The sequence below is a fragment of the Equus przewalskii genome, chromosome 2, assembly GCF_037783145.1.
Source record: "Equus przewalskii isolate Varuska chromosome 2, EquPr2, whole genome shotgun sequence".
Taxonomy (NCBI): Eukaryota; Metazoa; Chordata; class Mammalia; order Perissodactyla; family Equidae; genus Equus; species Equus przewalskii.
In genome coordinates this window covers 26,781,381-26,808,358 of record NC_091832.1, presented here as the reverse complement: position 1 = coordinate 26,808,358, position 26,978 = coordinate 26,781,381, and the positions used below count along the sequence as shown (strand labels likewise).

Below are 26,978 nucleotides of genomic sequence, written 5' to 3'. Positions count from 1 at the left end.
CATGAGCATGAGATGAGCCCCCTTTCTTTTCCTGTTCCCACCCATCTCATTCCCCTTTCCTAAGGCATTGCCCTATTTGCAGGCCCCTCCCCTCTCGGCCCCTCCCTCTGGTCCCCCCCCAGGCCCTCCTGCCGGTTGGGTGTCTTTAGTTACCATCTCCTCCAGACAAGCCCTGACCAGGCCCAAGACACGCTGTCCGAGGTTCCCCCGCCCCGGGGAGGGTCAGGTCTGCTCTTCATTGGTGCTGAAACCCCATCTGTGCCTCCAGGAGACCCGACTGAATTGCATCCGCATTGCCAGGAAGGGTAAGTCCCGCAGGCTTCAGCCCCAGTAGCGGGTTTCTCACCTGCTGGGCTCCGGGGAGGTGGACCCTGAGGACCCGTGGCTGTGGGAACAGAGGAGGCTGGTCCTGCAGGCCTGGGGTCCGGAAGGGTTTCCCTTCTTGGCCCCCATACGCCCCACCTCAAGGGCTCCTTCTCCCAGATCCAACAGCGGGGCTGCACCCCCTTAACTCCCCACCCACTGTGGTCACAGAAGGGGCCTTGGCAGGGGCCGGGGACGGGCCTGTGGAGAGGGAGCCATTATGGTTGGGCCATGGGGGTGATGGGTACTGGGCGCTGGTTCTGGGTTCTGTCTGCCCCCTTTCCTATGGTGGGGAAGAAGTGGGGACAGCATGGACCCTGCAGTGTAGGGATTGTCCTTGCTCCCAGACAGGATTGGTTTGCCATGCTGAGGTGCCCTAACCATGCCCTAGGCACATAAGTCTCTTCCCCCATCACTGCTCAGGAGGGCAAGGGGGTTAGTCTGGAGGCCCCAGGCATCCTCTGTCCTGCATCCACTGAAGGATGGGGAGGATTTGAGATAGTAGAGAGGAGATGGGAGCCATTCCTGATGGGGGACAGTGAAAGTAAAGCCTCTGACAGGAATGCAGAAGGCGTGAAGGATGGTGAGGACATCAATCTGATTGAAAGGCCGGACCTGTGTGAGGACCAGGGGCAGTTGTCTGTGCATGTGTGTTTGTGCAGCCTCATTTGTTCCTTGGGGCTCAGACCCCAGCAGGCAGAGGGTAAGTGGTCCCTATCTCCCCTCTGATCCTTTGTCCTGCTTTGTTCTCTCCAGCTGCCTGTAAGGAAAGCAAGCAGCCCCTGGAGGTGTCCCAGAGATCGGAGGAGATGGGGCTCATTCTGGGCATCTGTGCGGGGGGACTTGCTGTTCTCATCCTCCTCCTGGGGGCCATCATTATCATCATCCGCAAGGGGTGAGTGACGCTGGTGCCCTGGCCCACCTGTGGCTCCTGACCCTCAGAGGCCTGGTGGGCAGAGGGGAGCGGTGGCTGGGAGCTGGTAGGGCAGCCGCCTGGCGGGTGTGTGGAGGGCTGCCAGCCTGGGCATCAGGCCTGTGGATGGACCCAAGCTGGGTGGCGGTGGGAAGCCAGAGACTCTGCAGATGGGGCTGCCCCAGAGCGGCTTGGCTGGGGCCCAGGTCTGGCTGGTGCCTGCTGCCACTATCCAGAGAAGGGCGCTCGGTGCCCGCTGCCAAGGAGCTGTGCTGGAAGTGGGCACCGCCCTCCTGTGCCTGCGGGGCTGCTCCAGTGGGGAGGGTGTGGAAGTGGCCTGACTTGGAGTCCCCAGCCCCTGCAGACCTTCTGCCAACCTGTCTGCCCTGCCCTGGGTGTTGACCCTGGCAGGGGTGGTGGTGCTCACTCCCCTTCAAACCGAGGACCCTGAGCCATGGCTGTTTCCGGGCGCCACCCTCTCTTGGTCTCAGCTTGCCCTGGACCCTGTTACTGTAGGTCCCCTGAGGAGTCCTCCTGGGCCCGTGACTCACAGAAGACCTCCCTCCTGCCCCCACCCTCTCCCAGGCCTCAAAGGTCCAGCTGTGTGTTTACGAGGGATGTGTTGCAGTGGGCGACGTGAGTCCCAGTACATCTTAGAATCTAGAACTTCGAATTTTGGAGTTTCAGGAGACCAGGATTTGGGATTCTGAGAATCTCAGAATTTAGAATTGTGGAGGCTCAGAGCCCAGGAAGTAAAGGCTGCCAGGAAGTTCAAGGACATCTAGCCTAGTGGGTTTCAGATCTTTTTAAAGCAATAGAACCTGTCTCCAGAACACCAAATACACCTCCCTGGAAGCCCGGTCCATGGAGCAGATGAAGGCCAAGGCTCTGGCTGGAGGTGGGGCGGGGGTGTGGGTGGGGGGAGGCTTCTGAGACCTCTCTGCTCGCCCCCGCTGCCCCACCTCATTCCCCATCAGGCAGCCCCAGAACACTGTGGTCCAAGCACCTTAATTGAGGGATGGAGACACTGAAGGCCAGAGGGAGCGTGGACCTGCCACGGTCACCCAGGGAACCAGAGGCAGGCCTGCTCCCTTTCCTCCCCTCCTGGGCTCTGGCTTCTGTAGCCCCTGCTGCTGCCAGGCTGGGCACACGTGGGTGAGTTGGCGCTGGGTCTCTGGGCTGCTGGGAGCAGATAAGTAGGATCCAGGGGATAAAGGAAAACTGGCTAGGGATCCCCTTGCAGGTAAGACTCTTCCAGGGAGTCTGGGGGTGGGGCATGCCAGTGTTGGGGACATGGTGAGGGGGTGGCATGGGAGGTGGCCTGTCCAGGGTGTCAGGCTCAGATTTTTTCCCTTCCCTAGTCCCTGCACAGCTTCATGAGATGAAATATTTAAAACCATCATTTGATCAGTATTACTGTGTGCTGAGAGCTTTACACACATCATCCCTTAGGATATTAGTTCTTGAGCACCTACTGTGTGCACTCAGGATACATCAGAGGACATTTGCTTCTTGGATCCTGACCCACAAAGCTGGTCCACCTCCCTTTTCACGGATGAGGAAACTGTAATTTAGTGACTTGCCGTGTCGCTTGGCCGATGGGTGGAGGGATTGAACCCAGGCCTGACCGCAGAGCTGTGCTTCTCACAGTTGGGGCTCTGAAGGGTCTCACCACGGCCGGCGCGCAGTAGGTGCTGCCTGGAAGGGGCAAGTGCCTGTCTGTCTGGGCGTTGGCTCCGGGGACTGGGGCGTGAGGCAGATGGAGAGAGCTGTGAGAGAGGGGGAGAGTTTGGGGAGCTGCAGGTAGTGTTTGAGGCCTTGAAATCCACCCTCCAGGAGAGAGGCGTGGCAGGATGGGGGATGTCCCTCACCCCTGCAGAGAGTGTTGGGCCCAAGAGAGGATGGTCAGAGATGCTGCCAGCGCCTCACTAGGAAACCCTCCGCTTTACGCAGCTGCCAGCCCACAAACCCTTCCAGGGGACCCCAAAAGCTCTAGGGTCCCCCGGCACCTCCTTCCTTCCTCTAAAGCCATTCAGCCCCTTTCTCTAGCACCTCACTGCGTCCCCCTGAATCCAGCCTGGCCTTCAGGGTCTACTGTGCTCCTCAGGGCTCCCCCGGTCTGCATTGCGGGGTGTCCTGGGACAGAGCAGCCCTGGCAGGGATGGGGGCATTCAGATCACCTTGGGGTGCGAATGTCATGGGCAGATGAGGAGGTTGCTGAGGGAGGCCAGTTACCCAGCTGCCTCCCGTGTACCCTGTTGGAGGAAGGAGGCAGCCCGGGGGGCCAGCTTGGGAGGAGGCATCAGATTCTCCATCCTGCCCTGCCGTGTGGACAACGAGGCTGGGTGCACCCGCCCCTGGGAACTCCAGGGCAAGGAAGGGCTAGCCTGGCGCACCCCAGGCTGGGTCAGGTCCCTAACTCTGCCTCCGGAGTCCGCCCTTCTTGGCAGCGTCGTCTTCTCCCTGCTTTTTCTTTTACGTACCTGTAGCGCTGTACTCAGTGTTTCTCTTCCCTGCTGGACGGAGTGCTCCATGAGAGTAGAGGAGGGTCTGTCTTGTAGGCTGTGTCTCCCCGGGGTCTGGCCCCGGGGAGTCAGGTCCTCCCGAGCCCCCCATGCCCAACTCTGCAGGTGGAGGAGGCAGGGAGGACCTGAGCATGCACTTCCTGTCCCTTCAGCCTCCCACGGCCCCTGGGAGTTAGTATCATCCTCGCTTGTTTAGAGGAGGGAATAGAGGCTTCTGGGGGTGGTGTTCTTTTATTTATTTTCCCTCCTTTATTGATCACTCAATTCAATGAACTGTTTCTCGAGGGATCATAATGTGCTGGGTGCTGTCCTGGCCCCAGGATCCAGCAGTGGACAGACAGGAACAGGATGCTGCCCTCTGCGGCTTTGTGGCCAGTGGGGAGCCCGGGATTAAACCAGAAAAAGCCCAAATGGATAATTATGAATTATGGAAAGGATGGGGTGCTGGGGTGAGGGCAGAGAGAGGGTAAAGGGGGATGTGATGTGGTGATTATGGGGGAGCGGTCAGGAAGGCCCTCAGAAGTCATGGATTTCAGCTGAGACCAGAAGAATGCCATTCCTTCAGCTGTCCTGCCCCTTTGAGGCCTCTGTGACCAGCTGCAGGGCCCTGGATCAATGTGATGTGTGACTCCAGCCAGTCTCCTGCCCTGACTGGGCCTCAGTCTTCCTCTCCCTTCTCTGCTTGCCTTCCCTCTATCAGCAACGTCAGCGTTGGGGTCCCTGCTGCCCAGTGATGTGGGGGCGGTGGCTCGGGGACCCCTGGATGGGCCTGGATGGGGCCTCAGGAGGGAGCTGGCTCTGGAGTTGGGGTCCTGGTCCTGCTCTGGGCTCCACTACTGACCCCCAGAGTCCTGGGCTGACCATGACTCTCCAGCCTCAGCTTCCCCACCTGTGCCGTGGGACCAGACCTGCTCAGCCTCCTCTCTGGGGGTGCACAGCGGTAACCCAGAGCTCCTGACCTATGCGTGCGCTGGGTGCCCACGAGGAGGTGGGCTGCCTCTTTAATGGATCCCACTCCCAGGGGCAATCTGGGTGGTGAGGGCAGCCCAGGCTCGCTCTGGCGTCCAGCTGGAGTCCTCCCCGCCCCCTGCCGCCCCTCCCCGCCCCAGCCACGGTCCCTCTCAGGCACAGGTGAATGCTCAGGGCTGTCCCCTCAGGGCTGAAGGGCCTGCAGGTGTGAGTGGCATTGGGACTGAGGGTGGGGGCCATATGCAGGGTGAGTGCAGCCCTGGGGGAGGGCGTGACGTTGATTGTGTGATTGTGTGCACCCGTGTGTGTGTGTTTATGAATATTTATCTGTGTATGTATCTGTGTGTGTCAGTCTTTGTGTGTGTATGAGTGTGTCTGCATGTTTGTATGTCTGTGTTTTTAAGTGCATGAGTGTGTCAGTGTGTTTCTATGTGTATGAGTGTGTGTGTATTGTATCCATATGAGCGTGTCTGTGTGTGAGTGTACAAGTGTGTGTATTTCTCTTTGTGAATGTGTGTGTCTGTGACTGTGTGTGAAAGTTCTGCTTCCCCTCAGAGTGCTTCCCACTTCCTCCTCACTCCAGTGGCAGGCTTGGGGAAGGTTCCGGAAGGGGTCTTGGGTCCTGGTCCTCAATGACTGAGCCCAGCTGGCCCTTGGGACGAGGAGGGCCCTTCTGACCTGTCGGGTCCCTGGCCAGCCCCCTCCCCAGCACGGAAAGCACCAGGGCCCTCCCTGCGGGCTGGGCGCAGCCCTTGCCGGGCCTGTGGCAGGACAGGGGCCGACTGTGCTCTTCTCTTTGCATGCTGCCAGGAGAGACCACTATGCCTACTCCTGCTACCCGTAAGTAGCTCCACCCGCCTTGGGGTCCAGGCCCTCGACGGGGAGCCACCACCCCACCCCTCTGGGCTTGGGCCCCACCCCCCGCCTGGCCGAGTGTCAGCCCCTCCTCCAGGGCCACCTCTGCCTCAGCGTCCCTCCTCTGCTCTGTCCCTCCTCCCCGTCGTCCTCCTGGCGTGGAGGTCACGAGCGCTGGCTTGTCGTCAGAGTCTCAGGTCCAGACCAGGCTCTGCTGAGTCGCCGTGGATGAGTCGCTTGACCTCCCTGAGCCTGGTGTCCTCTCGCCCCCAGAGGCAGCCCCTTGTGTCCGTGAGCCATTCCTGCTGGTCAGGACTTCCTGACGCCAGACCACAGTCCATGCCCAGGAGGGTCCTCACACAGGCCCCGTTCTGGGGTCGGCAGCCCATGTGTGTGTGTGTGCTTGTGGGGCACACCTGTCCCCACGCTGGCAGCTCTCCCCACGGTGCAGGCAGCTCTCAGGGCCACGAGCAACTTCTCCAATGGGGCAGCCCCAGGCTCCCAGACCCGCCGTCTCCTGGGCGCTTCCTCTGGGCTCAGTTCTTTACACCGAAGCCTCACGGCTGCCCTGAGAAGCAGGTGCTGCCATCGCTCCATTTTACTGATGGGGAAACTGAGGCTCAGAGAGGTTAGGGCCCTGTCAGAGGTCACAGGAGGTGCAGAGCTGGGGTCACCGTCTGATTCCATGGCCTCCTGAGGGCACCCCGTCTTCTGCCTCTGTGTCCTCTGACTCTGCAAGCCTTCCAGAACATTCCCCCACCTGTGCTTGTTCTCCCTCCCTGCAGAGCAGGCTCAGGTGGCCCTGGGCCAGCACAGAGGATGGTGGTCTCACCTCCTCCTCCCTGGACCCTCTGCTTGCATCGATGTCACCCGATGTCACGTTAGCTTTTCCAGCAACTGAACCCTGTCAGCCCTGCGGAGCCTCCAGCATGGCTTTTGCAGGAAGCACTGACAGGCAGCTCTCCCTCCCTCTCTGCTGCGCAGTTAACTCTCGAGCCTAAATGCAGAACTTTCCATGTGCCCATATTCCATCTGCTTAATCTCACCCTGGGGTCAGCTGGAGGCGGGCAGTGTCGGTGTCCCTCCCGGGTTCTGTCTTCTGCGGATCTGGTTGGTTGGTGTTTGTGGTTCTTCCTAGTGGGCCGCCAGCCTGGGTGGGAACAGAGCCCTGTGGTCCTCCGCTGGAGACTGCCTTCTCGGCCAGTGTCCCCTTGTGACGAGTCCTCCTGGGGCACCTTGGTTCAGCCAGCTTGACCAGCTGTCCTCTGTCCACGGCGCTCTGTCTGTCTTCCCTGGGGGCTGCTGGTGTCTGGCCTGTCCCTCTGTCTGTCCCCTTCCCCATCCCTCTCTCTCTTGTCGTTGTCCCTTACTTTCCTCCTCCTCCTCTGGATCCTCCTGATCTCTCCACGCCCCCCCTCCTTTCCCTCCCTCCTTCCTCCTCCTTCTCTCACGTTGATGGTCAAGGTCGCTGCCACAGAGGTTTCTCCTCACCTGCCCCCAGAGGGCTCCTGGCTCTGCCCTGGTCACAGCGAGGGCGCTGCCCAGAGCCTGGGGTGAGCCTGGGAGTTGGAGGCCTGTGCCCGCTGAGCTGTCTCTCCTCCAGACTGCGAAGGCTGTGCCCACCTCAGTGCACAGCATCATTGGTCCCCAGCGTGGACACAGAGTCATCTTTTCAGCATGGGAAGGACGTTGTAGTCCTGCAGTAGGAGTGTCCAGAGGCCCTCCTGTCCTTCCCCTGCCCTGGGCAGCTCTTGAGCCAGGACAGGTTGATTGGTGTTTGGCTGTCTGGGCATATTCTTTCATTGGCCTCTTCGTCTCCATGGATGATCTGCGTCCCTGAGCCCTCATAACATGGAAGTCCTTTCTCGGGTCTACCCCACGTCCTGCATGCTGCAGCGCTGTGCAGGCAATGGCTCGCTGTCTCAAGCCTTCCCTGTGATTGGGCCCCTGGCTCCTCTCCAGTCTCATGAGGGTCCCAAGTCACTTCCTCTTTGCTTGTGCTGGGCCCCTCCATCCTGGAGCTGCACCCCTGCCCCCTACTCTCTGTCCTCCCTCCCATTTTCCTTGAGTTCCCCTGGAGTCACAAACTGCCATCCTTGTCTGTAAAGCTGGGCTGGAGGCCTGGGCTGTGCGGGACCCTTGTCCAGGGGCCTTTCTGGAAGCTCTGCCCTCTCAAGAGGGACTGGGGCCTCTTACCCTCTCTCTGCTGCTTCCAGTGGCAGTTTGGACTGGTGGGCAGTGGCGGGAATATAGACCCTGTGCGGATCTCTTTACATGTCTAGTGTGGCCTGTGGTTGGACCATTCTGGGGGCAAGAAGGCGCCACGGTTCATTCTGTGCCCAGGGGAGGACTCCTGAGCACTGACTGAGCACCAGCCAGACTGCCCTGAAGGAGGAGTATAGCCCTCCCTACTGCAGGAGTAAAGGAGTTTTCAGGGCAGACGAGGACAGGGGAAAGGAGGATGGAGTATGAGGAAGCTGGGGCTGGAGAGGGAGGATGCTGGGGCTGGAGCTGGGGCAGTCATCCTTCTAGTTTGGGGTGGGATGTCTATCTGCTGTGACACCAAAATAGGCCCAGAGTGACTTTCCTTCCCATTTCCGGAGCCCTTGATGCCGGTGAGAGTTCTGAGCCAGGTCCCAGTCCGAGGCCACTGCTGCTCCATCTGTTGTTCTCAGCAAAGGTCCCCAGGGCAGGGACCCTGCGGCTTCTTTGGGGGCAAGTGGCAGCTCTCTGGTTCTGGTGAGCAAAGGATGGAGGCAGAGCCCCCTCAGCATTCAGGGATGCTTCTAGAATGACTCCTGGCCTCAAGGCCCCCTGATGGCTTGGCCTCCCCATCCGCCTCTGGGCTCTGTCCTGCCCACTCAGGCCTGCGTCTCCCGTGAACCCCCTCTGCAGGAAGCCGGTGAACATGACCAAGGCCACCGTCAACTACCGCCAGGAGAAGACCCACATGATGAGCGCCGTGGACCGGAGCTTTACAGACCAGAGCACGCTGCAGGAGGATGAGCGGCTGGGCCTGTCCTTCATGGATGCCCACGGCTACAGCCCCCGGGGTGAGTGCTGGGGCCCTGGGGCTTCTTCCTCATGGCTCTGGGCTCCCCTCCCCCTCCCCCCGGCATTGGATGAGTTCTGGAACACCCTGAACCAAGATTGAAGCATCTGTTGTGCTCCTGCTGGGTACCAGCACTGGCACTGGAAGTACACAGAAGGCACAGGCATTCCCTTGGTACTGGAGGAGCTTTAGGAAAATTGAGGACTTAGACACAGACTCTATAAAAGGAACGCGAAGTCACATGTTAATTGTGAGAGATGCTCTGGGGACTCAGAGGAGAGAGTGATGCTGTGTGATCAGAGGGGTCAGAGCAGTCTGCTGGCTTATTGAGTGCCTGCTGAGAGTGGCAGGAGGCTAGTGGCTAAGAGAGAGTGCTCTGGAGTCAGACAGGCCTGGGTTGCCACTCAGATCCTCTTAACTGTGTGACCTGGGCCAAGTTGCTTAACCTCTCTGGATGTCTGCTTTCTCATCATGTATAAGATGGGGATAAAAATCATCTCTGCTGCTAGGACTGCTGGAAGACTAACTGAGATATTGTGTGTACATCATTTAGTGCTGTGCCTGGCATGTGGGAAGAGTATAGTGATTCAGCTGGATGTGCTAGGAGCTTGCCGTAAATTGCTGATCGCACATCTTTTTATTCTATTTAGTGCTGATTTTTTACAAAAGAAAACACGTAATGTTTATGAAAGTCATAAAGTCATAATACAGCAAACACCAATGAATCCCACTGGTGAACTGGAACACCATGTGTATGCTCCTCCCTAACTGTATCCCCTGCTTCCCTCTTAGATGTAAATATTCCCCTGCAATTTGTGTTTATAATTTTCTTGCCTTTTTTGGGGTAGTTTTACCATGTCTGCGTGTATCCCCAGACAGCGCATTATATAATTTTTCTCATGTTTGAGCTTTAAAAAAATGAAATCACACTCTATTTTTCAACTCAACATCATGTTTCTAATATTTGCCCAGGTGGATGTTTCGCTGTCGTTCATTTTTTTTTTCTGAGGAATAGTTTTCCATTGTATGAACGGATCACAGTTTATTTCTCCATTCTGCCATCCGTGGACATTTCATTTGCTTCTGGTTTTCTTGTTATTACAAATGAGGCTGCAGTGAACATTCTTAAATGACTCTCCAGATGCACCTGCACAGGAGGTTCTAGAAGCAGGACTGCTGGATTAGAGAGGATGCGCTCGTTCCACTTTATAAGACAGTGCCAAATTGTTTTTCGAAGTGGCTGTGCCTGGGTTCACGCCTCACAGCAATGTACAAGAGTTTCTGTGGTTCTGCGTCAAGCTCAGAATTTGCCAGGCTTCTTCACTTTTGTCAAGCTAGTTTGTATAAAATGGTGATTCTCTATAGTCTTAATTTGCATTTCTCTGATTACTAATGAGGTGCAACATGTTTTCAAATCATTATTGGCCATTCAGGTTTCTTCTTCCATGAAATGCCTGTTCATGTCTTTTACCTAATTTTCTATTGGTTTTTCTGTTGCTTTCTTAGTGGTTTTTAGGAGTTCTTTATATATTTAGGATGATACACATTTGTCACTTATGAATTGCAAATATCTTCTCCCAATTTGTGGCTCATCTTTGTAGGTTATTTATAGTGTCTTTGGATGAACACGTTTTTATTTCAATTTAGTCACGTTCATCAAGCTTTTCCTTTTTGATTTCTCCTTTTTCCGTTTTCTTAAAGAATTCTTCCTTACGCAAGGTCATAAAATGTTTTTTACTTTTTTCTAAAACTTTTGATATTTTGCATTTTACATTTAAATCTTTACCCATCTGTAATTGATTTTTGTGTGTGATATGAATTAAGGATTTTATTTTATTTTTTCTGTGGGGAAAACCAACTATCCTGGCCTCAGTTGTTGCGGTTCATACTTTCACCACTGACTTGCGGTGCCACCTTGTCACAGCTCACATTCCCATATGTATGTGGATCGTGTTTTGGCTCCCTATTCTCTTTCTTTGGCTAATTTGGTGATTCCTGAGCCAATACCACACAGCTTAATTACTGTAGTAATCTGTCTTGATATCTGGAACATCAAGCCCTCCCGACTTTGTTCTCTGTCGAGGGTGTCTTGGCTATATTTGTCCTCATTCTCTTTCTTATAAATTTTAGGATCACTTTTGCAAGTTCCTTGGAAAATTTTGGTGGGTGGGTTTGTATTGAACCTATAGATCAATTTGGGGAAAACTGACATCTTGTGAAATTGTCTTTCCATTGATGAATATGATATATATCACCCCATTTATTTAGGTCTTTGAGTGTCTTTCAATAATTTTCTCCATAAGATCTTGTACATCTTTTGTTAGATGTACCCCCAGGTCCTTTATAGTTTTGATTTCCATTGCAAATCGTACACTTTTTCTTTATTGTGGTAAAATACACATAACATAAAATTTACCTTCATAACCATTTTTAAGCGTACAGCTGAATGGCTTTGAATACATTCATAATGTTGTGCAGCCATCACCACCCTCCATCCCCATAGCTCTTTTCATCTTGTAAAACTGAAACTCTACACTCATTAAACGATAGCACCTTATTCCCCACTCTTCCTAGCTCCTGGCAACCACCATTCTGCTTTCAGTCTCTATGATTTTGACCACTATAAGTATCTAAGTGGAATCATACGGTATTTGTCTTTTGTGACTGACTTATTTTACTTAACGTAATGTCCTCAAGGTTTATCTATGTTGTAGCATCTTTTAGAATTTCATTCCTTTTTAAGGCTGAATAATATTCCATTGTTTGTATCTATCACACTTTTCTTATTCGTCTGTTGATGGACGCTTGGGTTGCTTCCATGTTTTAACTGTTGTGAATAATGCAGCTCTGAACATGGGTATGTGAATATCTCTTTGAGATGCTGCTTTCAATTCTTTTGGGTATATACCCAAAAGTGGAATTGCTGAATCTTATAGGAGTTCTATTTTTAATATTTTGAAGAACTGCCATACTGTTTTCCATAGCAGCTGTACCATTTTACATTCCCACCAACAGCGTACAAGGGTTCCAATTTCCCTCCATTCTCACCGATAGTTATTTTATTTTATTTTTTTTTGATAGCTGTCATCCTAATGGGTGTGAGATGGCATCTCACAGTTTTGATTTGCATTTGCCTAATGATGAATGATGTGCGTTGAACATCTTTTCACGTGTCTCTTGCCCATTTGTGTATCTTCTTTGGAAAATATTTGAATCAGGTTGTTTGTTTTTTTATTGTTGAGTTCTCGGAGTTCTATATATATTCTGGATATTAATCCTTTGTCAGATATATGATTTGCGAATATTTTCTCTCATTCTGTGGGTTGCCTTTTTACTCTGTGGATAGTGTCTTTTGATGCCCAAAATGTTTAAATTTTCATGAAGTCCGATTTGTCTATTTTTTCTTTTGTTGCCTGTGCCTTTGGTGTCAGAGCCAAGAAATCATTGCTAAGATGAATGTCATGGAGATTTTGTCCTATATTTTTTTCTAAGAGTTTTATAGTTTTAGATCTTACATTTAGGTCTTTGATCCATTTTGAGTTAATTTTTGTATACGGTATTAGATAAGGGTCCAACTTCATTCTTTTGCTTGGGGAGATCCAGTTTCCCCAGCACAAATGGTATACTTTTAAAATAGTACTTTCCTAATTGTTGCTCAAATAGAGAAATACAGTTGATTTTTGTGTGTATATATATAGATCTCAAATCCATACTCCTTGATAAACTTTCTTGTTAATTCTCATTTGTCTGTAGAAGCTTGCAGATTTTCTAAGTACAGTCAAGGCATCTGCGAATACTGACAGTTCTATTGCTTCTTTCTCATTTCTTATCCTGTTTTCCTTGTCTTTCTGCACGGCACTGCCTGGGACCCCCAGTATTCTGTTCAAGGGAAACACTTATAGCAGGAATCCTCATCTTGTTTTCCTGACTTTAAAAGGAACACTGCTCACATTAAAATACTGAGAACGAAGTTGGCTATAGATTTTTATTTTAAATGGACATGAAATTTACCAGTGATTTTTTCTGCACTTATTGTAATGTCATATTTTGTTTTTCCTTTAGTTTGTTAATGAAATGAAAGACACTTTTAGATTTTCGAATGTTAAAATAACCTTCAGTTGCTGGGATAAATTCATCCTGGCCACGATGCATTATATTTTTAATGTATTGTTGGATTCAGTATAATATTGTTCAAAATTTTAAAGCTGTATTCTCGAATGGGATTGGCTTGTAATTTTTCTTTTTTGTACACTCCTTGTCTGGTTTCTAGTATCAAGATGCTATTAGTCTTATAAAATATACTGAGGTCTCTTCTCTTTTTTCCTTATTATGGAAAAATGGAATAATTGACACCTTGAAAGTTTGGTGGAATTCACCCGTCAAACAATCTTTCTTTTTGGTTTTATGGAAAAATTTAAAACTTTTAATTCAATTTATTTAAAGGAGTAAAGGACTATTCAAGCTTTCTATTTTTTTCAAGCCACTTTTAGTAAGTTATATCTTCTCTAGGAATTTGTCCATTTCATTTACATTTTCAAATTCATTGACATGCACTTACTTATCCTGTTCTTTTTGTGATCTCCCTCATTCGCTTTTCTCCACAGCTCTGCGTGGTAGCTGTCATCATACAAATGGGGAAATGGAGGCTCAGAGAGGGGAAGTCACTTGTGTGGATCAAACAGCCAGAAAGTGGCAGAGCCAGGATTTACATGCAGGTCTTTCTGAGTTGCAAATTGCCGCTTCTGCTGGCATGGTGGGATTTGGATGGGCAGAGATGGGAAAGGAAGGGCACGCGTGGGGGAAGAACAGCTTGTGCAAATGTTCAGGAGAACATGGAGAGGTCTGACTGGGCTGAAACTCAAGTGGGTGTTGGGGAGAGGGGGAGGTGAGGGTCCTGTGGGCGCATGCCTTGCTGCAGAGTCCTTAATAGACATATAGAGAGACAGGAAGCATGGACTCTGCTCCCAAGGAACTCACTCACTACTTGGGGAGACGAGACTGACCTAGGAAGTCAGCACCAGGCTAATTGCCATGTGGACGGTGGGGACAATTAGTGCTGCCGGAGTCTGGAGAAGAGACACCTTTGGGCCAGGGTGATCAGGGTTTTGGCTGAGATGGGTAAGATTGGACTGACGGTGAGGGGGAGTGGGCACTGCAGGCAGGATGCAGGACACGGGGAAGGTACGAGGGCTGGGAAACTCAAGGTGTGTTCAGAAGACCGGAGCTGAGTCTCAGCACCTTCTCTCTTTCTCCACGCCCCAAACTGGTCTAGCCTCCACTTCCTTCTTTGCTTTTCCAAACAGTGGAGGCCAGAGTTTTGGAGTTTAGAACAGAAAGCCATGTTGATTTTGATACCTCCTCCATGTGCAAATTTTAAAATAGGGATGTACCATGCTGAGTAAAATGGTGGCAGGCTGGCCGTGAGAAGCCGACTGGAATGTTCCCAAGATGTTGGAATGTGCTCCCGTTGTCTCTGAAATTCTGCCTATGAAAACTCTCAAACCTTCCTGGCCCCCATCCCTGCAGAGCTCTTGACCTCTCTGGGTACCAGTGGGTTCTGGCCAAATGTTTTGTCAAATAAGTCCTCAGTTACTTCATCACCATAAATGCCCCTTTATCAGGAAGGGGAAACAGAGAAAGCAGGCGGACAACAGGACCCAGAGTCAGATGGGCCTGGGTTTGAATCTTACTGCTGCCACTTAATGAGAACATAACTTGCCCTTTCTGGGCCTCAGTTTCCTCATTGGGATAGGGGGATGAAACAGTGCCTACGTCATGGGCATAGTCTAAGGATTAAATGACTTAAGAATTGTGCCAGGCATATGAAAGCATTCAATATGTTAGTTATTGTTAGCTTTTATTACCGGCTGTGTTTCTTTAAAGTCATTTGCTAACTGCAAACAGTGAAGGAAAAGGATAAAGTGCTCTTGGATTGTATAACTGGGGCCCATCTTCATCTGAGGGTGGATGGGAATTGGGGAAAGTGCTCATCTTTGAGAAAGATCTGAGGATTCTCATTTTCACATGAGGAAACTGAGGCCCAGAGAGGTCAAGTGACTGGAGTCAGAATTTGAACTCAGGTTCTCTGTGACTCTAGACACAGGGTTCTTTTCTCTGGGCCTCAGCCCTTCTCTTAAAACGTCAGCTGTCTGGTGGTTGCTCCCAAAAGATGTCCCACAATCATGGTGGAGCTGGGGAGAGACTGGGAGACCTTGAAGCTGAGGGCTGGCTCTCACCTTCTTTCCTCTCTTCTTCCCTTTCAGGGGCTGCCAGCTGTGGGCAAGCTGGTCCTTGGGGTGGGGGTGGGGGTGAAGAGGAGAGTGTGTGTGTGTGTGTGTGTGTGTTTGTGTTTGTGTTTGTGAAATCCCATGGGAATTCATGGGCAAGGAGATGGGGAGCTGTCTTCTCTGGTCCCAGGAAATGGAGGGTCCTCTTGGCACCATCATCCCGTTGTCTCCTGCTGGCCTTATTTCTAGAACACCTTGTGTCGCTCTCAGGCTCTGCTGGAAGCCGCCCAGATTTGGCTCTGCCTTTCCATCAGGATCCCAACCAGAGGGCAGTTTTTGCTTGTCTTTAGCCATTGCAAGCTGATTCCATGCCTGCTTGTGAGGCTGCCTTAGAGCTGCCGGCCCCTCGGGGTCTCTGGGATGGGCTGCTGGATTCTCCACCATCCTTGTTTGCTCCTTTCTCCACCTGGAGAGCTCTCTGTGGAGCTGTCGGCATGGTTTCCACGAACAGCACTGGGACCCCTCTGTCTCTGAGTTCTTTGAGCCAGCTGAAATCCTTTTGCTTGAAATCTTTGCACTTGTCTTGTGTGTTGTTGTAGATGCTCTTTAGAATTGTTAGGTCCTGGAGCAAGATCCTACAGTGGAGAAGGACCACGACAGAAAGGCCCTCTCTTGTCAACCAACTGCCCTGGCTTTCTGGACTAAAGGGGTTCCTCCCTTTCCTGGAGGCTACTAATGATGCCAACAGCCGCCAGCCGCAGGCGTTCACTGTGTGCCGGGCACCGGGCTGCGTGCTTTATATGCATTATCTTATTTAGTATTTACATCATCGTATGGAGAGCAACAGTTTTTATCTTCATTTGACATGTGAAAATGGAAGTCTAGAGAGAGTCCCATCCCCAGGGTCACAGGCAGAGCTGGGATTTGATCTGAGGCCTGTCTGACTCCAGAGATTGGCTCTTAATCTCCATATTACACTGTGTTCCCCCGAGGATATTTCATGAAACAAACAAAAAAAGCTCTCCATGGAGAAAGACGGTGGTGAATCACTGCTGTTTGCACCTATCTCTTGGAAATTCAAAATGCACTCTACCTTGCGGGAAGCCCTGAGAGATCTTACAGGGAAATAACCTACTTATTTTTGTTTAAGCCAGAATTCACCCGTCTCCTTTAAAACGTAGAACCCCTGCTTGTCCTCCTTCTCTTCTTTTTAATGGACTACCACTTAGTCATCTGGTGTCACTGCTACTTTCTGGAAGACACTTTGGCAACCACTACATTAGGGAGGTCTTACCTCTTTGGACCTCAGTTTCCCCATCTGTAAAATCAAGAGTTTGGGGCATCTGACCATGATGGTGTAACTGGCTTGCCCACCAGCTGTAAACAACTAGAAATGTGGATCAAATATGTGACACAATTGTTTTCGACATGGAGTGACAGGCAGCTCAGGACTGGGAGTCCCGAGAGAAGAGAGACAAATGAGTGGGCCCTGCCTTCCCATCGCCTTTCTACCTGGAGGCAGTTTTCCAGTAGTGGTCCAGGAAGGGGGCACCGAGGCGGGCCCGGCGGTCTCCTTGATTTGCAGAGACAAGGATTGGGGTGTGGGGCGGGGGAGCTGCACGGGCGTCTGTCCGGTGCTCCTGCGTTCATTCTGTCAGTTAGTCATGGTGGGAATTAGAGACCAGACACCAAGAAGTCTCCCCAAGGAGGGTCATTTCAGCTGAGGCCTGAAGGATGAGAATGAGTTTGCCAGGCCAAAAGAGGAGGGGCAGGGTGTGCGGACCAGAGGAACCCGCATGTGTGAAGGCACAAGGAAGGGAGGGGACCAGCATCTAGGCCCCACTGAGAGTTGGCCACCTGCCCCTGCCGGCTCTGATGTGGGCAGAGAACAGCTGTGAGAAATGCCGGGGGTCTGGCCTTGAAGGCTCCCTGCACCTTACCCCAGACAGGGGGAGGGAAATGAGTGTTAAGTGAGCGTGTGGGGGTGGTGTCGCTGAGCGGGGCTGTTCTCTCATGTGCTCTCAGTCCCAGGACCCGATCTCAGGACCAGGGTGGGATGTCCTTGGTGATGCTGCTGAGTAGAGCTGGGGCGTGGGCCTGGGGAGGAGGGTCTATTTTCCCGGGGGTGTGGGGCGCTGTGAGCCTCTCGACCCGCTGCCCGATTGGCTGAGGTCGCGGCGCAGGCTGACAGCGGAAATGCTTGCGCGGGAGAAACCCTCTATTGAGGTGACTGCGTTAATCTGCAGAGGGGGCGGCGGCCCCAGCTAATTTCGGGATTTGCTTGTCTTTGAATGGGGGTAATTGCCAATGTTCCGGATTGTTCCCTAGAAGAGGGGGAGGGAGGGGCTGTCCTGGGCTCTGCCGAGAGCTGCCCCCTGCAGGCAGCACGATGAAGTCCGCTGGATGTAGGATAGAGGGAGGGGATGGCAGGATCGCGGCAGGCAGGGCGCCGCCAGAAGGGCCCCCAGAGGTCAGAGATGCGACCCGCTCCTTTGACAGACGGGAAACCCTAGATGCAGAAGGAAGGGACTTTCCCAAGGTCACATGGGGTGGGCGCAGCCAGGCTGCTTGGCTCCAGGGAACAGCCCAGCCGTCCTCCACGGTGGCCTGCTCCCTTTCCCCCCTCACCCCGAGTCCCTCTGGGGTTCCCCAGGCTGGGCGTGTGTCAGGAGCCCCTTCCCCTTTCTCTGACTGCAGGGGACCAGCGCAGCGGTGGGGTCACTGAGGCCAGCAGCCTCCTGGGGGGCTCTCCGCGGCGTCCGTGTGGCCGGAAGGGCTCCCCGTACCACACGGGGCAGCTGCATCCCGCGGTGCGTGTGGCCGACCTCCTTCAGCACATCAACCAGATGAAGACGGCCGAGGGCTACGGCTTCAAGCAGGAGTACGAGGTGCAGGGCCCGTCCAGCCACGACCCCTCGCCGGGGCCTCACTGGTCCCTCCTCAGTGTGGACCCTGGCCCTGGCAGCCCTGAGCCCAGCTCCAGATAGACTTTGCTCTGACAATCAATTCGACCTAACCCTTTTTGACCCTAACCTACCTTCTTATCTCACTGACCTGGTTTCTCACTGTCATCCTGACCCTGATTTGAAATCTGACCTTGACTCTTAACTCAGTCTCCATCTGGACCTGATGGTAATCCTTATCCTATCCCCAATCCAACCTGACCCTGATCTCTAACCTAACCCCAGTCGGACTTTGACCCTGACTCTCATCCTAAACTCTGTCTGGACTCTGACTTGAATCCCTTCCTGCCTCCATCTGGACTCTGACACCACCCTCCTCCTAATTTTAATTTGACCCTTAACCTTACCTTATTCCTAACTCATACCTGGATTTACCCTAAACCTGACCCTCATTCTAAAATGTCTCACAAGCCCCACGTTTAGCCCTGAACCTGGCCCTTGCTGTGGTCCCGCCCACATCATCCCTGTTGACGGGAAGGGGCCTTACGAGTGGAGGGGTTTCCCTCTCCCGCTGACCACCACTTCCCACCTGGCAGAGCTTCTTTGAAGGCTGGGATGCCACAAAGAAGAAAGACAAGCTCAAGGGCAGCCGGCAGGAGCACATGCCTGCCTGTGAGTCCTGGGAAGGGCCTGGTGTCTGGGGCAGTGGGTGGGAGGGAGTTAGGGTGGGGAGCGCCCTGGGGCAGCCTCAGAGGTTACAGTGGTATCGGCTGCCATTTCTCGAGGGCCTCCCAATGCCAAGCTGTGCGCTGAGCATTACACCCATTATCTCACTTGTTCCTTTCAATAACCCTGTGAAGTGGGACGTTTTGTAATCCCCACTTTACAGATGAGGAAGCCAGGCTTGGGAGATTAAGCCCCCTGCCCGAGGTCACTTGCCTGAGTGAGGGAGCATCCCCTGGCCTGGCCTGCTTCCCGCAGTACCTGGAGCCAGCTGTTCGGCCCTGAACCTTTAGGTCCTCTTTGCTGCCCTGCCTGCGCCCCACCTCTGGCCTCCAGGAAGCCTTCCCTGACTGCCCCAGCTCTGGGTTCCCAGTTCAGCCCCTGCCCACCCCATGGCCGCCTGCTCTGTGTTTGCAGATGATCGGCACCGAGTGAAACTGCACCCGATGCTGGGAGACCCGGATGCGGACTACATTAACGCCAACTACATAGACGTGAGTGCCGTGCCCTGTCATCTCTGCTGACCTGGCCCCGCCCGCTCCAGGCTCACTGTCCAGGCAGGGCAGGAGCCTGTCAGGGAATCAATGAGGGTTCAGATGGCTGGGTTCTGGGCGCCCCCACCTCCTGGAGTCAGTGCCAGGGAGCTCAGAGGGGAGCACAGAGTGGATGGTGGCCATCAGGAATGCTTCCTGCAGACTTCTGAAGTGGGCCTGAGAGATGGGGGGGCTTCAGTGAAGCAGAACGAAAGGAAGAGGGCAGACAGCTAGGCCTAGAGGTGAGGCAGCATCCCCCTTCAGTGAGGGCGGAGAGGTGAGGCAGCATCCCCCTTCAGTGAGGGCGGAGAGGTGAGGCAGCATCCCCCTTCAGTGAGGGCGGAGAGGTGAGGGAGCATCCCCCTTCAGTGAGGGCCGAGAGGTGAGGCAGCATCCCCCTTCAGTGAGGGCGGAGAGGTGAGGCAGCATCCCCCTTCAGTGAGGGCGGAGAGGTGAGGCAGCATCCCCCTTCAGTGAGGGCGGAGAGGTGAGGGAGCATCCCCCTTCGGTGAGGGCGGAGAGGTGAGGGAGCATCCCCTTTCAGTGAGGGCGGAGAGGTGAGGGAGCATCCCCCTTCAGTGAGGGCGGAGAGGTGAGGGAGCATCCCCTTTCAGTGAGGGGCCAAGAGGTGAGGGAGCGTCCCTTTTCAGTGAGGGGCCAAGAGGTGAGGGAGCGTCCCCTTTCAGTGAGGGGGGACAGGTGAGGCAGCATCCCTTTTCAGTGAGGGGGGACAGGTGATGCAGCATCCCCTTTCAGTGAGAGGGGAGAGCTTGGAGGTGGGAGTCCATGATACACAATGAAGCTGAGAGCAGGCGGGGCTGGATTGTGAGGCCTCCCTCGAATGGTGAGCTAAGGAGTTAGGGCTTTCCCTAGAGGCACCAGGGAGTGGTTAGAAGTGATTTCACCATGATCAGAGTGGTACTTTAAGAATAGTAACTCTTGTTTATTGAGCATGAACTGTGTGCCAAGCAGTGTGCTAAGCACTTTATGCCAAATATTTAATTTTGTGTAATCCATGCAACCACCCTATGGGTAGTTAGCATCATGACCTCACTTTACAGGTGAGGAAACTGGGGCTCAGAGAGGTGAAGCTACTTGTCCTAGGTCACACAGCTAGTGAGTGGTCAGGAAGGAACTCAAATCTCAGCCTGTCTGTTTCTCCAAAGCCTTTGCTGCTGACCATGAGGCTCTCCTGCCATCCACTGCAGCAGCTGGGTCTGGCTGAACTGAGAGCGGGATCAGAGATAGGCAGGAAGCCAGGAGCCTAGGCTTGGTGGGGGTGAAGAAGAGGAGATGAGTCTGCTCCACAATTGTGGATGAGGGTGAGACCAAACAGAGTCCAGGGACTCTGGTCGGACTCCCCCACCCTGCAGCAAGCCAAGTTCAGCAGAGAACCATTTATTCATTTGTTAGCTATCCTTTGAGCACCTACTCTGTCCCAGGCATTGTGCTGGGGACCAGGGATGCAGCAGTGACCAAGCCAGACACATCCCTGCTTTCCTTGAACATGTGGATTCTAGTAGGGGAGACTCATAAATATGCAAGTCACCTAATTTCAGATGAGGTGGGAAGGCACAGGCCAGAGAGAGGAATGGCTTGCCCAGATTGCACAGCACAGTTAGTGGAAGGGCCAGGGTTGGTCCTGGCAGTCTGCCTGGAGGCAGGAGAGCTCGAGCTGGCTTTGGGTGGCTGGAGGGGAAGGGGAGGGACATGCCAGGTGGAGAGCACAGGCCTGAGGTGCATAGGAGGAGGAAGGCCTGTATCTGGGGGGTCCGGGAGTCTGGAGATGATCTCTCCTCGCCCTTGTCTTCACCTCGTCCTGGCGACCAGATGTGCTGCCCCATGGTTTCCAGAATTCCTTACCTTCTTCCCCACGTCCCATCCTCTCCCTTGGCTGGGCCTGACCTCTTGGACTTGGGCAGCTTTGGTGACAGGGGGCCTCTCCTCGGTCTCCTCAAGGTCCCAGTCGGCTTCTCCTTGGGCCTGGCAGGGACATGCCACTCGCCCCTCTCTGGCCCACCCCAGTCCACCCGTCTCTGCTCTGCCTCCCCTGCTCACATCGCCCATTCTGGCCACTGCTGTGCTCCGTCCACCTCCATCTGCCTCTGGCCTAATATCTGTCTCTTTTGCTTTGTACTGTTCCCTCACTGGAATCATTAAGATTCGGATAAACCGTGAAGTAAGTATCTCTCTCCCGTCTCCTCCTCCTCCCCCTCCTCCTTCCCTTCCTCCTCCTCTTCCTCCTCCTCCTCCTCCTCCTGTCTGACTGGCTGTACCTCAGACTCTCTCACAGTCTCCAGCTGTCTCTCCCTCTCTCTCTCTCTCTGTCCTCCTTCCCCTCCACCCGTGCGCCTGACACCAACCGTCCATTTCAACAGCCTGGCCAGGGGCCGCCCAGGGCTGCAGATTCGACTCTCTCCCTGTTGTAAGCACTTCCTCCCATCCGCCCTGCCCTGAGACGGGCAGCAGTACTGGGGGTGCTTCCCCAGGTCCCATTCTGCGCCGGCCACTGCCTCGGTCACCTTTGTCCTCCAGCTCCCCATGTCCGATGAGTCCTCTCTAGCCACACCTTCTGCGGGGCCGTGGGCATGGGTGGGGTGGGGCTGGGGGGAGCTGCCCTGGGTGCCCTGTCGCTGCTGCTTGGGGCTCAGGGTCTTCAAGGAAGTGAGCACGACCCTGGTCAGTCCCCTTAAGACCAGGGACTTAAGTCCCTTGGTGATCAGTATGCTTGACACTCAGCCCCCACCACTTTGCCCTCAGTTTAGCCCTAATTTGAATGTTTTACTTTTGGGGAGCAGTTTGGGTATTCTAGTTTTAAAAATAGTGCCATCTTTGGGCCTTTTAAGAATAAAAAAAAAAATCCAATCCATCTAGCGATCCTTTGATTTGATTTTTACTATATATTATTTTCATGATATTTGATGACTGATGGGATTGTTTGCTATCTTGTGGGTACCTTTTCTATTTTATCTCCTTTTTTCTTTTAAAAGTATATTTCTTGATTTTTATGATTGCAGAAATTTCAGACTTTCAGACAACATGGAGATGTCTAATTCCTAAAGTGAAAGGGCCCCAAGTCATCTCTGCAGGGGGTGGGCAGTTACCCAGATGTGCTCCCTGACGTCCGCCCTCCTTCCGAGTGCGCTTAAACAGTTGATTTGTAAAGTTTTCGGATTTAAATGGAATGTTAGGGCCGGAAACGCAGTGGATACGCTCAGCCCTAGCGCCCCCTTTAGGAGCTGAGGATCTCCACTGCAAACCTCCTGCTCTTAAATCCCCCCTATTTCCATTAGATGTTGTCAGATTCCTGAGAAATACCCATAGAACACTTGGCTTAATACATCTTCAAATGCACGTTAATAAGAGAGTCACTGGCTGAGCACCTGCTCTGTGCCGGCACCTCAGGCACGTCGTTTCACTGTTACCACACTCTGCCAGGTGCGGACCTACCTGCATTTGGCAGATGAGAAAATCGAGGCTTAGAAAAGTCAAGCGAATTGCTCACGGCTGTTGGGAGCTGGGTCTCAAACCCAGCCTGAGCCCTCAACCCTTATGCTAGACTGTGGTTCCCCGACTTTGGGAGCATCAGGATGCTCTGAGGGTCTTACCCATAATGCAGGTGGCCCATCCCCTGGCTCCCCAGTCAGACTCCAGGGAGGGCTCAGGTGACCACTCCAGGAGCAGGTTCCTAGGACATGCTGATGCCCAGAGTGTGAGGACCAGTGAGTGCTCTAACGCTGGTCTCTAAAGTGGGTGTGCTCAAGGTGATTGATCTTCCTTTAACATCGGATCATTTTAAACTTTCCATGTCAGCGTCCTCTGTGTAATGTAATTGTACAGTAATGCCCATATTCAATTCAAAAGTTAATGCAGATATTTTGAGGGTTATGTGTTTAAGACCTTGTTTAGCTTCTTACTGTATTTACTGACTGGTGTTTGAGTGTGCTGGGCACTGGAGGGACCGAGTTGGGGAGTCAGAAGAGGCCCTTACTTTCATGTGGAACTCTTAGGCAAACTGGTTTTAAGTGGAGCAGCCTGTTTCCAGCTGGACCAGTGCTGAGGTTGGGAGGGCAGCCACTGGCAGCACCTCTGCTGGACCCTCCCGTCCTCTGCCTCCACCTTTTCCTCTGGCTCCAGTTGCCCAGCATCTCTGCAGAGGACTTGAAGCAGAGGCCGTGGCTAGGGAGATAGCAGGCGGGAACTACGCTAGACCTGGGGAAGTTTCGGTAGTGAGGGCTGAGTGATGCTGGTAGGCTTTTCATTATTGGTAACTTTGACTGTGTTCTGGTCATTTTCATGGGAATGGTGTGTAGGTCTACAGCAGACTCTCTGAGGTGTATGTCTCACTATTATCCTCATACTACAGAGGAGAACAGAGGCTTAGAGAGGCTGAGAACCTGGGTGCTCAAAGTGTGTTGTGGTCTCTTTTTTTTTGTGGTGAGGAAGACTGGCCCTGAGATAACATCTGCCACCAATTTTCCTCTTTTTGCATGAGGAAGATTGTCCCTGAGCTAACATCTATGCCAGTCCTCCTCCATTTCTTGTATATGGGAGGTTACCACAGCATGGCTTGATGAATGGTGTGTAGGTCTGTGCCTGGGATCCAAACATGCAAGCCCTGGGCTGCCAAAGTAGAGTGCATGAACTTAACCACTACGCCACCAGGCCGGCCCCTCCAAGTGTGTTTTGAGGCCCAGCATCAGCACCACCTGGGAACTGGTTGGAAATGCACAATCCCAGGCCCCACCCAGACCTTCTGACTTTGCATCTGCCTTTTAACAAGATCCCCAGGAGATTTGTGTGTACATTGGAGGCCAAGAAGCCCCCTTTTGGTGCCCAGAGTCACACAGCTGCTACTTGGCAGAGCAGCGAGGGACCCAGATCACCTTGACTCCAAGACTCCGATTCTTACCCGCTATAGCAAACCACTGTCTGCCCTGGGAATTCTTGACATCCGCACTCTTTGGAGCTTCAGGGGTGCTCTTTGACCCCTAAAGGGGTGGTGATAATGATCAGCTACTATTGATCAAGTACTGACTTGGTGCTTGAAACTGCGCCAAACCCTTGACATACGTTACTCTATTTACTCCTCACAACAGCCCTAGGAGGTAAATGCTATAATTATTCCCATATTATAGATGTGAAAATGGAGGCACAGAAAAGTGAAGGGATCTGCCTAAGGGCGCACAGCTGGCGAGAGCTGTGTAAAGCTGGGACTTGAACCCTGGCAGTCTGGCTCCAGGGCTCCTTGGGCCCGAGAAGCCCGCAGGCCCGAGGCGTTGCGGGAGCTGGGCTGGGGGCGTGTGGGAACTTGAGGCGAGTGGCCGAGCTGGGCTGTCTTCTCTTGCACCAGCCCTCAGTGCTTCTTGCCTGTCTCGTGTTGCCCACCTTGGTGCCCTGGGCATCTCGTGTGGGCAGGACTCGGGGGCTGTGGCCGCAGGGCGGGTGTGGGAGACCAGCTGCCCCTCTTCTCAGCCTGAGGGCTCTGGGGATGGAGGAGGAAGTAGCTCTTGGCCCCTCTCTTGTGAGAGAAAATTCAGGTAAAGTGCTTAGCACAGTACGTGGCTATAATAGGGTCTCAAAATATTTATTATTGTTATTGATTTTAAAGATTTAAAAACCATTTGATCTGAGGGCCATGAGAAACCCCTGTGCTCATTTGCCCCCCATGAACCCTTCTTCTGGGCCCCCAAGCTCTACATGACTAAGGAAGTGGGGAGGGGCCCTGCCCATTCTGGTTGCCCCTGCGGGGGCTGGGATAGCTGGCAAGACCCCAGCCTGGGGTCTGGGGTTGAGTAGGGCCTCTGGGGCTTTGGGGAGAGGGCAGGGTGACCCTGCACTTTACTTGTTTCCAAACACCAGCTGGGTTGTAAGCTGCTTGTGGATAATTATCCCCAGGTTATGGATGGGGAGGCTCTCTACGCCCCTAAAGGAGTTGTGTCCTCCCTGGGGTCACACAGCAAAGATGGGTTTAGAACCAAGACACTGGTGTCCCAGCCGCACTTCCCTCCTTGCTCGGGGGCTGAGGGACAGGGCCACCCTTGTTAGGAGGTCCTGGGGAAGCGGCGGGACAGTTCCCTGGGTTCGTGTGCTGCTTCTGGGAGAGGAAGGCAGAGGAGGTCTGGGGGAGTGAGGGGCTGCCCACTGGGGTCTTAACACACCCTCCTCTCCTGTTGCAGGGCTACCACAGGTCAAACCACTTCATAGCCACTCAAGGTACTTGGCGCCTCTGCCCGTGTGCCCCCATGTGCCCCGCAGTGTGCTGCGTGCCCTCTGCGCCTGTCTGCCTTCCCTGCTCCTCTGCTTGACCCCCATCTGCCTCCCTTCTGCCTCTGTCTCTGTCTGTCTGATCTCTGCTCTCGGCTGAGTCTTCTGGAATCTGGCCATCAGTCTCTGACCCTCTCTGTGTTTGCCCCTCCCCAATATGCTCAGCCTGTCTGTAGCTCCCTGGTCCCTCTGTCTGTCTCCGAGGTGTTGCATGCAAAAGGGCCCCAGGCCCCGTCCTCATGGGTGTGGATTGTGCCTCTCAGCCTGGGGGCTGCCTGGGTCCCTCTGGCTGTCTTTTCCCCCTGACTGTCCATCTGTCTGTCGCTTCTGGAGACTTGTGCTATGGACCAAGAGTCTAGCCGTCCACTTATGCTTCCTGGGGATGGCCAGGGTCTCCAGGCAGGCCCTCCCTGATACTACCCCCACCCAGGGCTCTCCAAGCATGAGTTGGCAGTTGGTGGGGTGTGTGTGGGGTGAGCACAAAGCCCCCACTGGGGCTCAGGAGCCTCCTGGCCTGGGTGGGGGTGCTGGGCAGTGGGTGTGCCGGCTCTGGGTGGACACCTAGCCTCAGGGACACTCACCTTCTGTGTCCCCAGGGCCGAAGCCCGAGATGGTCTACGACTTCTGGCGCATGGTGTGGCAGGAGCACTGTTCCAGCATTGTCATGATCACCAAGCTGGTGGAGGTGGGCAGGGTAAGCGGGGCTGTGGGGTGAGGGGGCCTGGCAGCCACGGGGGGCAGCAAAGAACCCACTGAGCCTGCCCCGTGGGGACTCCAGGTGAAATGCTCACGGTACTGGCCGGAGGACTCGGACATGTACGGGGACATCAAGATCACGCTGGTGAAGACGGAGACTTTAGCCGAATATGTTGTGCGCACCTTTGCCCTGGAGCGGGTGAGTGTCCCGTCACCTGGCCCTCCAGGCAGAGCCCACCTCCCCATCCCCCAGGCCAGGAGCAGGCGGGGTGAGGAGGGCACCACCGTCCTCTCCAGCAAGGCAGCTGCTCTGTAACTGCTGTGAGCACCGTGGAGGGACGGGAGGGAACCATCTTTGCTGGCCACTCCACAAGGAATCGAGACAATGGAGATGATGACAGTGGCTGCCAGGTGTTGGTCCTGCTCTGTGCCGGGCGCTGGGCTGAGCCCGTTACATCTTGTTTCAGCCCTGGAAAGCTCTGTGGGATTGGGTGTTTACCATTAGCTCCATTTTACAGATGAGGAAAGTGAGGTTGAGTGGCTGCGTCACTCATGAGAGGCCACAGGGTCAGTGACTGGCCAAGTTCTCCTGTCCATGATCCCATTTGATCCTCTGTAAAATCCTCAGAGGAAAGACAGATTTCCCCCTTTAAACTAAGACCAGGGAGTCAAAATGTCCTGCTAGGGTTACACCGTAGCCTGGCCGCAGAGGAGGGTGTTAATGGCATGGGTTTAGGATCAAGGAGACTCCGGCCCAAGTCCCACATATCTGTCTCATCTAACTGCAGGCAAGTGGTTTCTTCTCCTTGAGCCCTAGTTTTCGTGCTTGGGCAATGAGTCATTAACCTCCACCCTATAAGTTTATTACTGGGATTAATTGAGATCTGTGGTGAGATGCTCACCACAGGGCCTGGCACACAGCAGGTGTCTAATAGATGCCAGCAGTGACTCT

At 53.6% G+C, this 26,978-nt stretch overlaps 1 protein-coding gene across 12 annotated transcripts in view; it reads left to right on the top strand.

The window, feature by feature from the left end:
• The window catches only part of PTPRU (protein tyrosine phosphatase receptor type U), a 79,484-nt gene that overhangs the window by 39,282 nt on the left and 13,224 nt on the right, over nt 1-26,978 (top strand). For 2 of the 12 annotated variants that reach the window (XM_070596740.1, XM_070596676.1), the window contains exons 13-23: nt 269-305; nt 1,120-1,258; nt 5,581-5,610; nt 8,521-8,678; nt 17,602-17,792; nt 18,404-18,479; nt 18,948-19,024; nt 21,225-21,242; nt 25,243-25,279; nt 25,927-26,024; nt 26,109-26,225. In XM_070596740.1, the coding sequence (XP_070452841.1) occupies nt 269-305; nt 1,120-1,258; nt 5,581-5,610; nt 8,521-8,678; nt 17,602-17,792; nt 18,404-18,479; nt 18,948-19,024; nt 21,225-21,242; nt 25,243-25,279; nt 25,927-26,024; nt 26,109-26,225 (978 nt within the window). The remainder of the gene's footprint in view (nt 1-268; nt 306-1,119; nt 1,259-5,580; nt 5,611-8,520; nt 8,679-17,601; nt 17,793-18,403; nt 18,480-18,947; nt 19,025-21,224; nt 21,243-25,242; nt 25,280-25,926; nt 26,025-26,108; nt 26,226-26,978) is intronic. The other 10 variants (XM_070596756.1, XM_070596707.1, XM_070596748.1 and 7 more) reach the window with 6 other exon arrangements.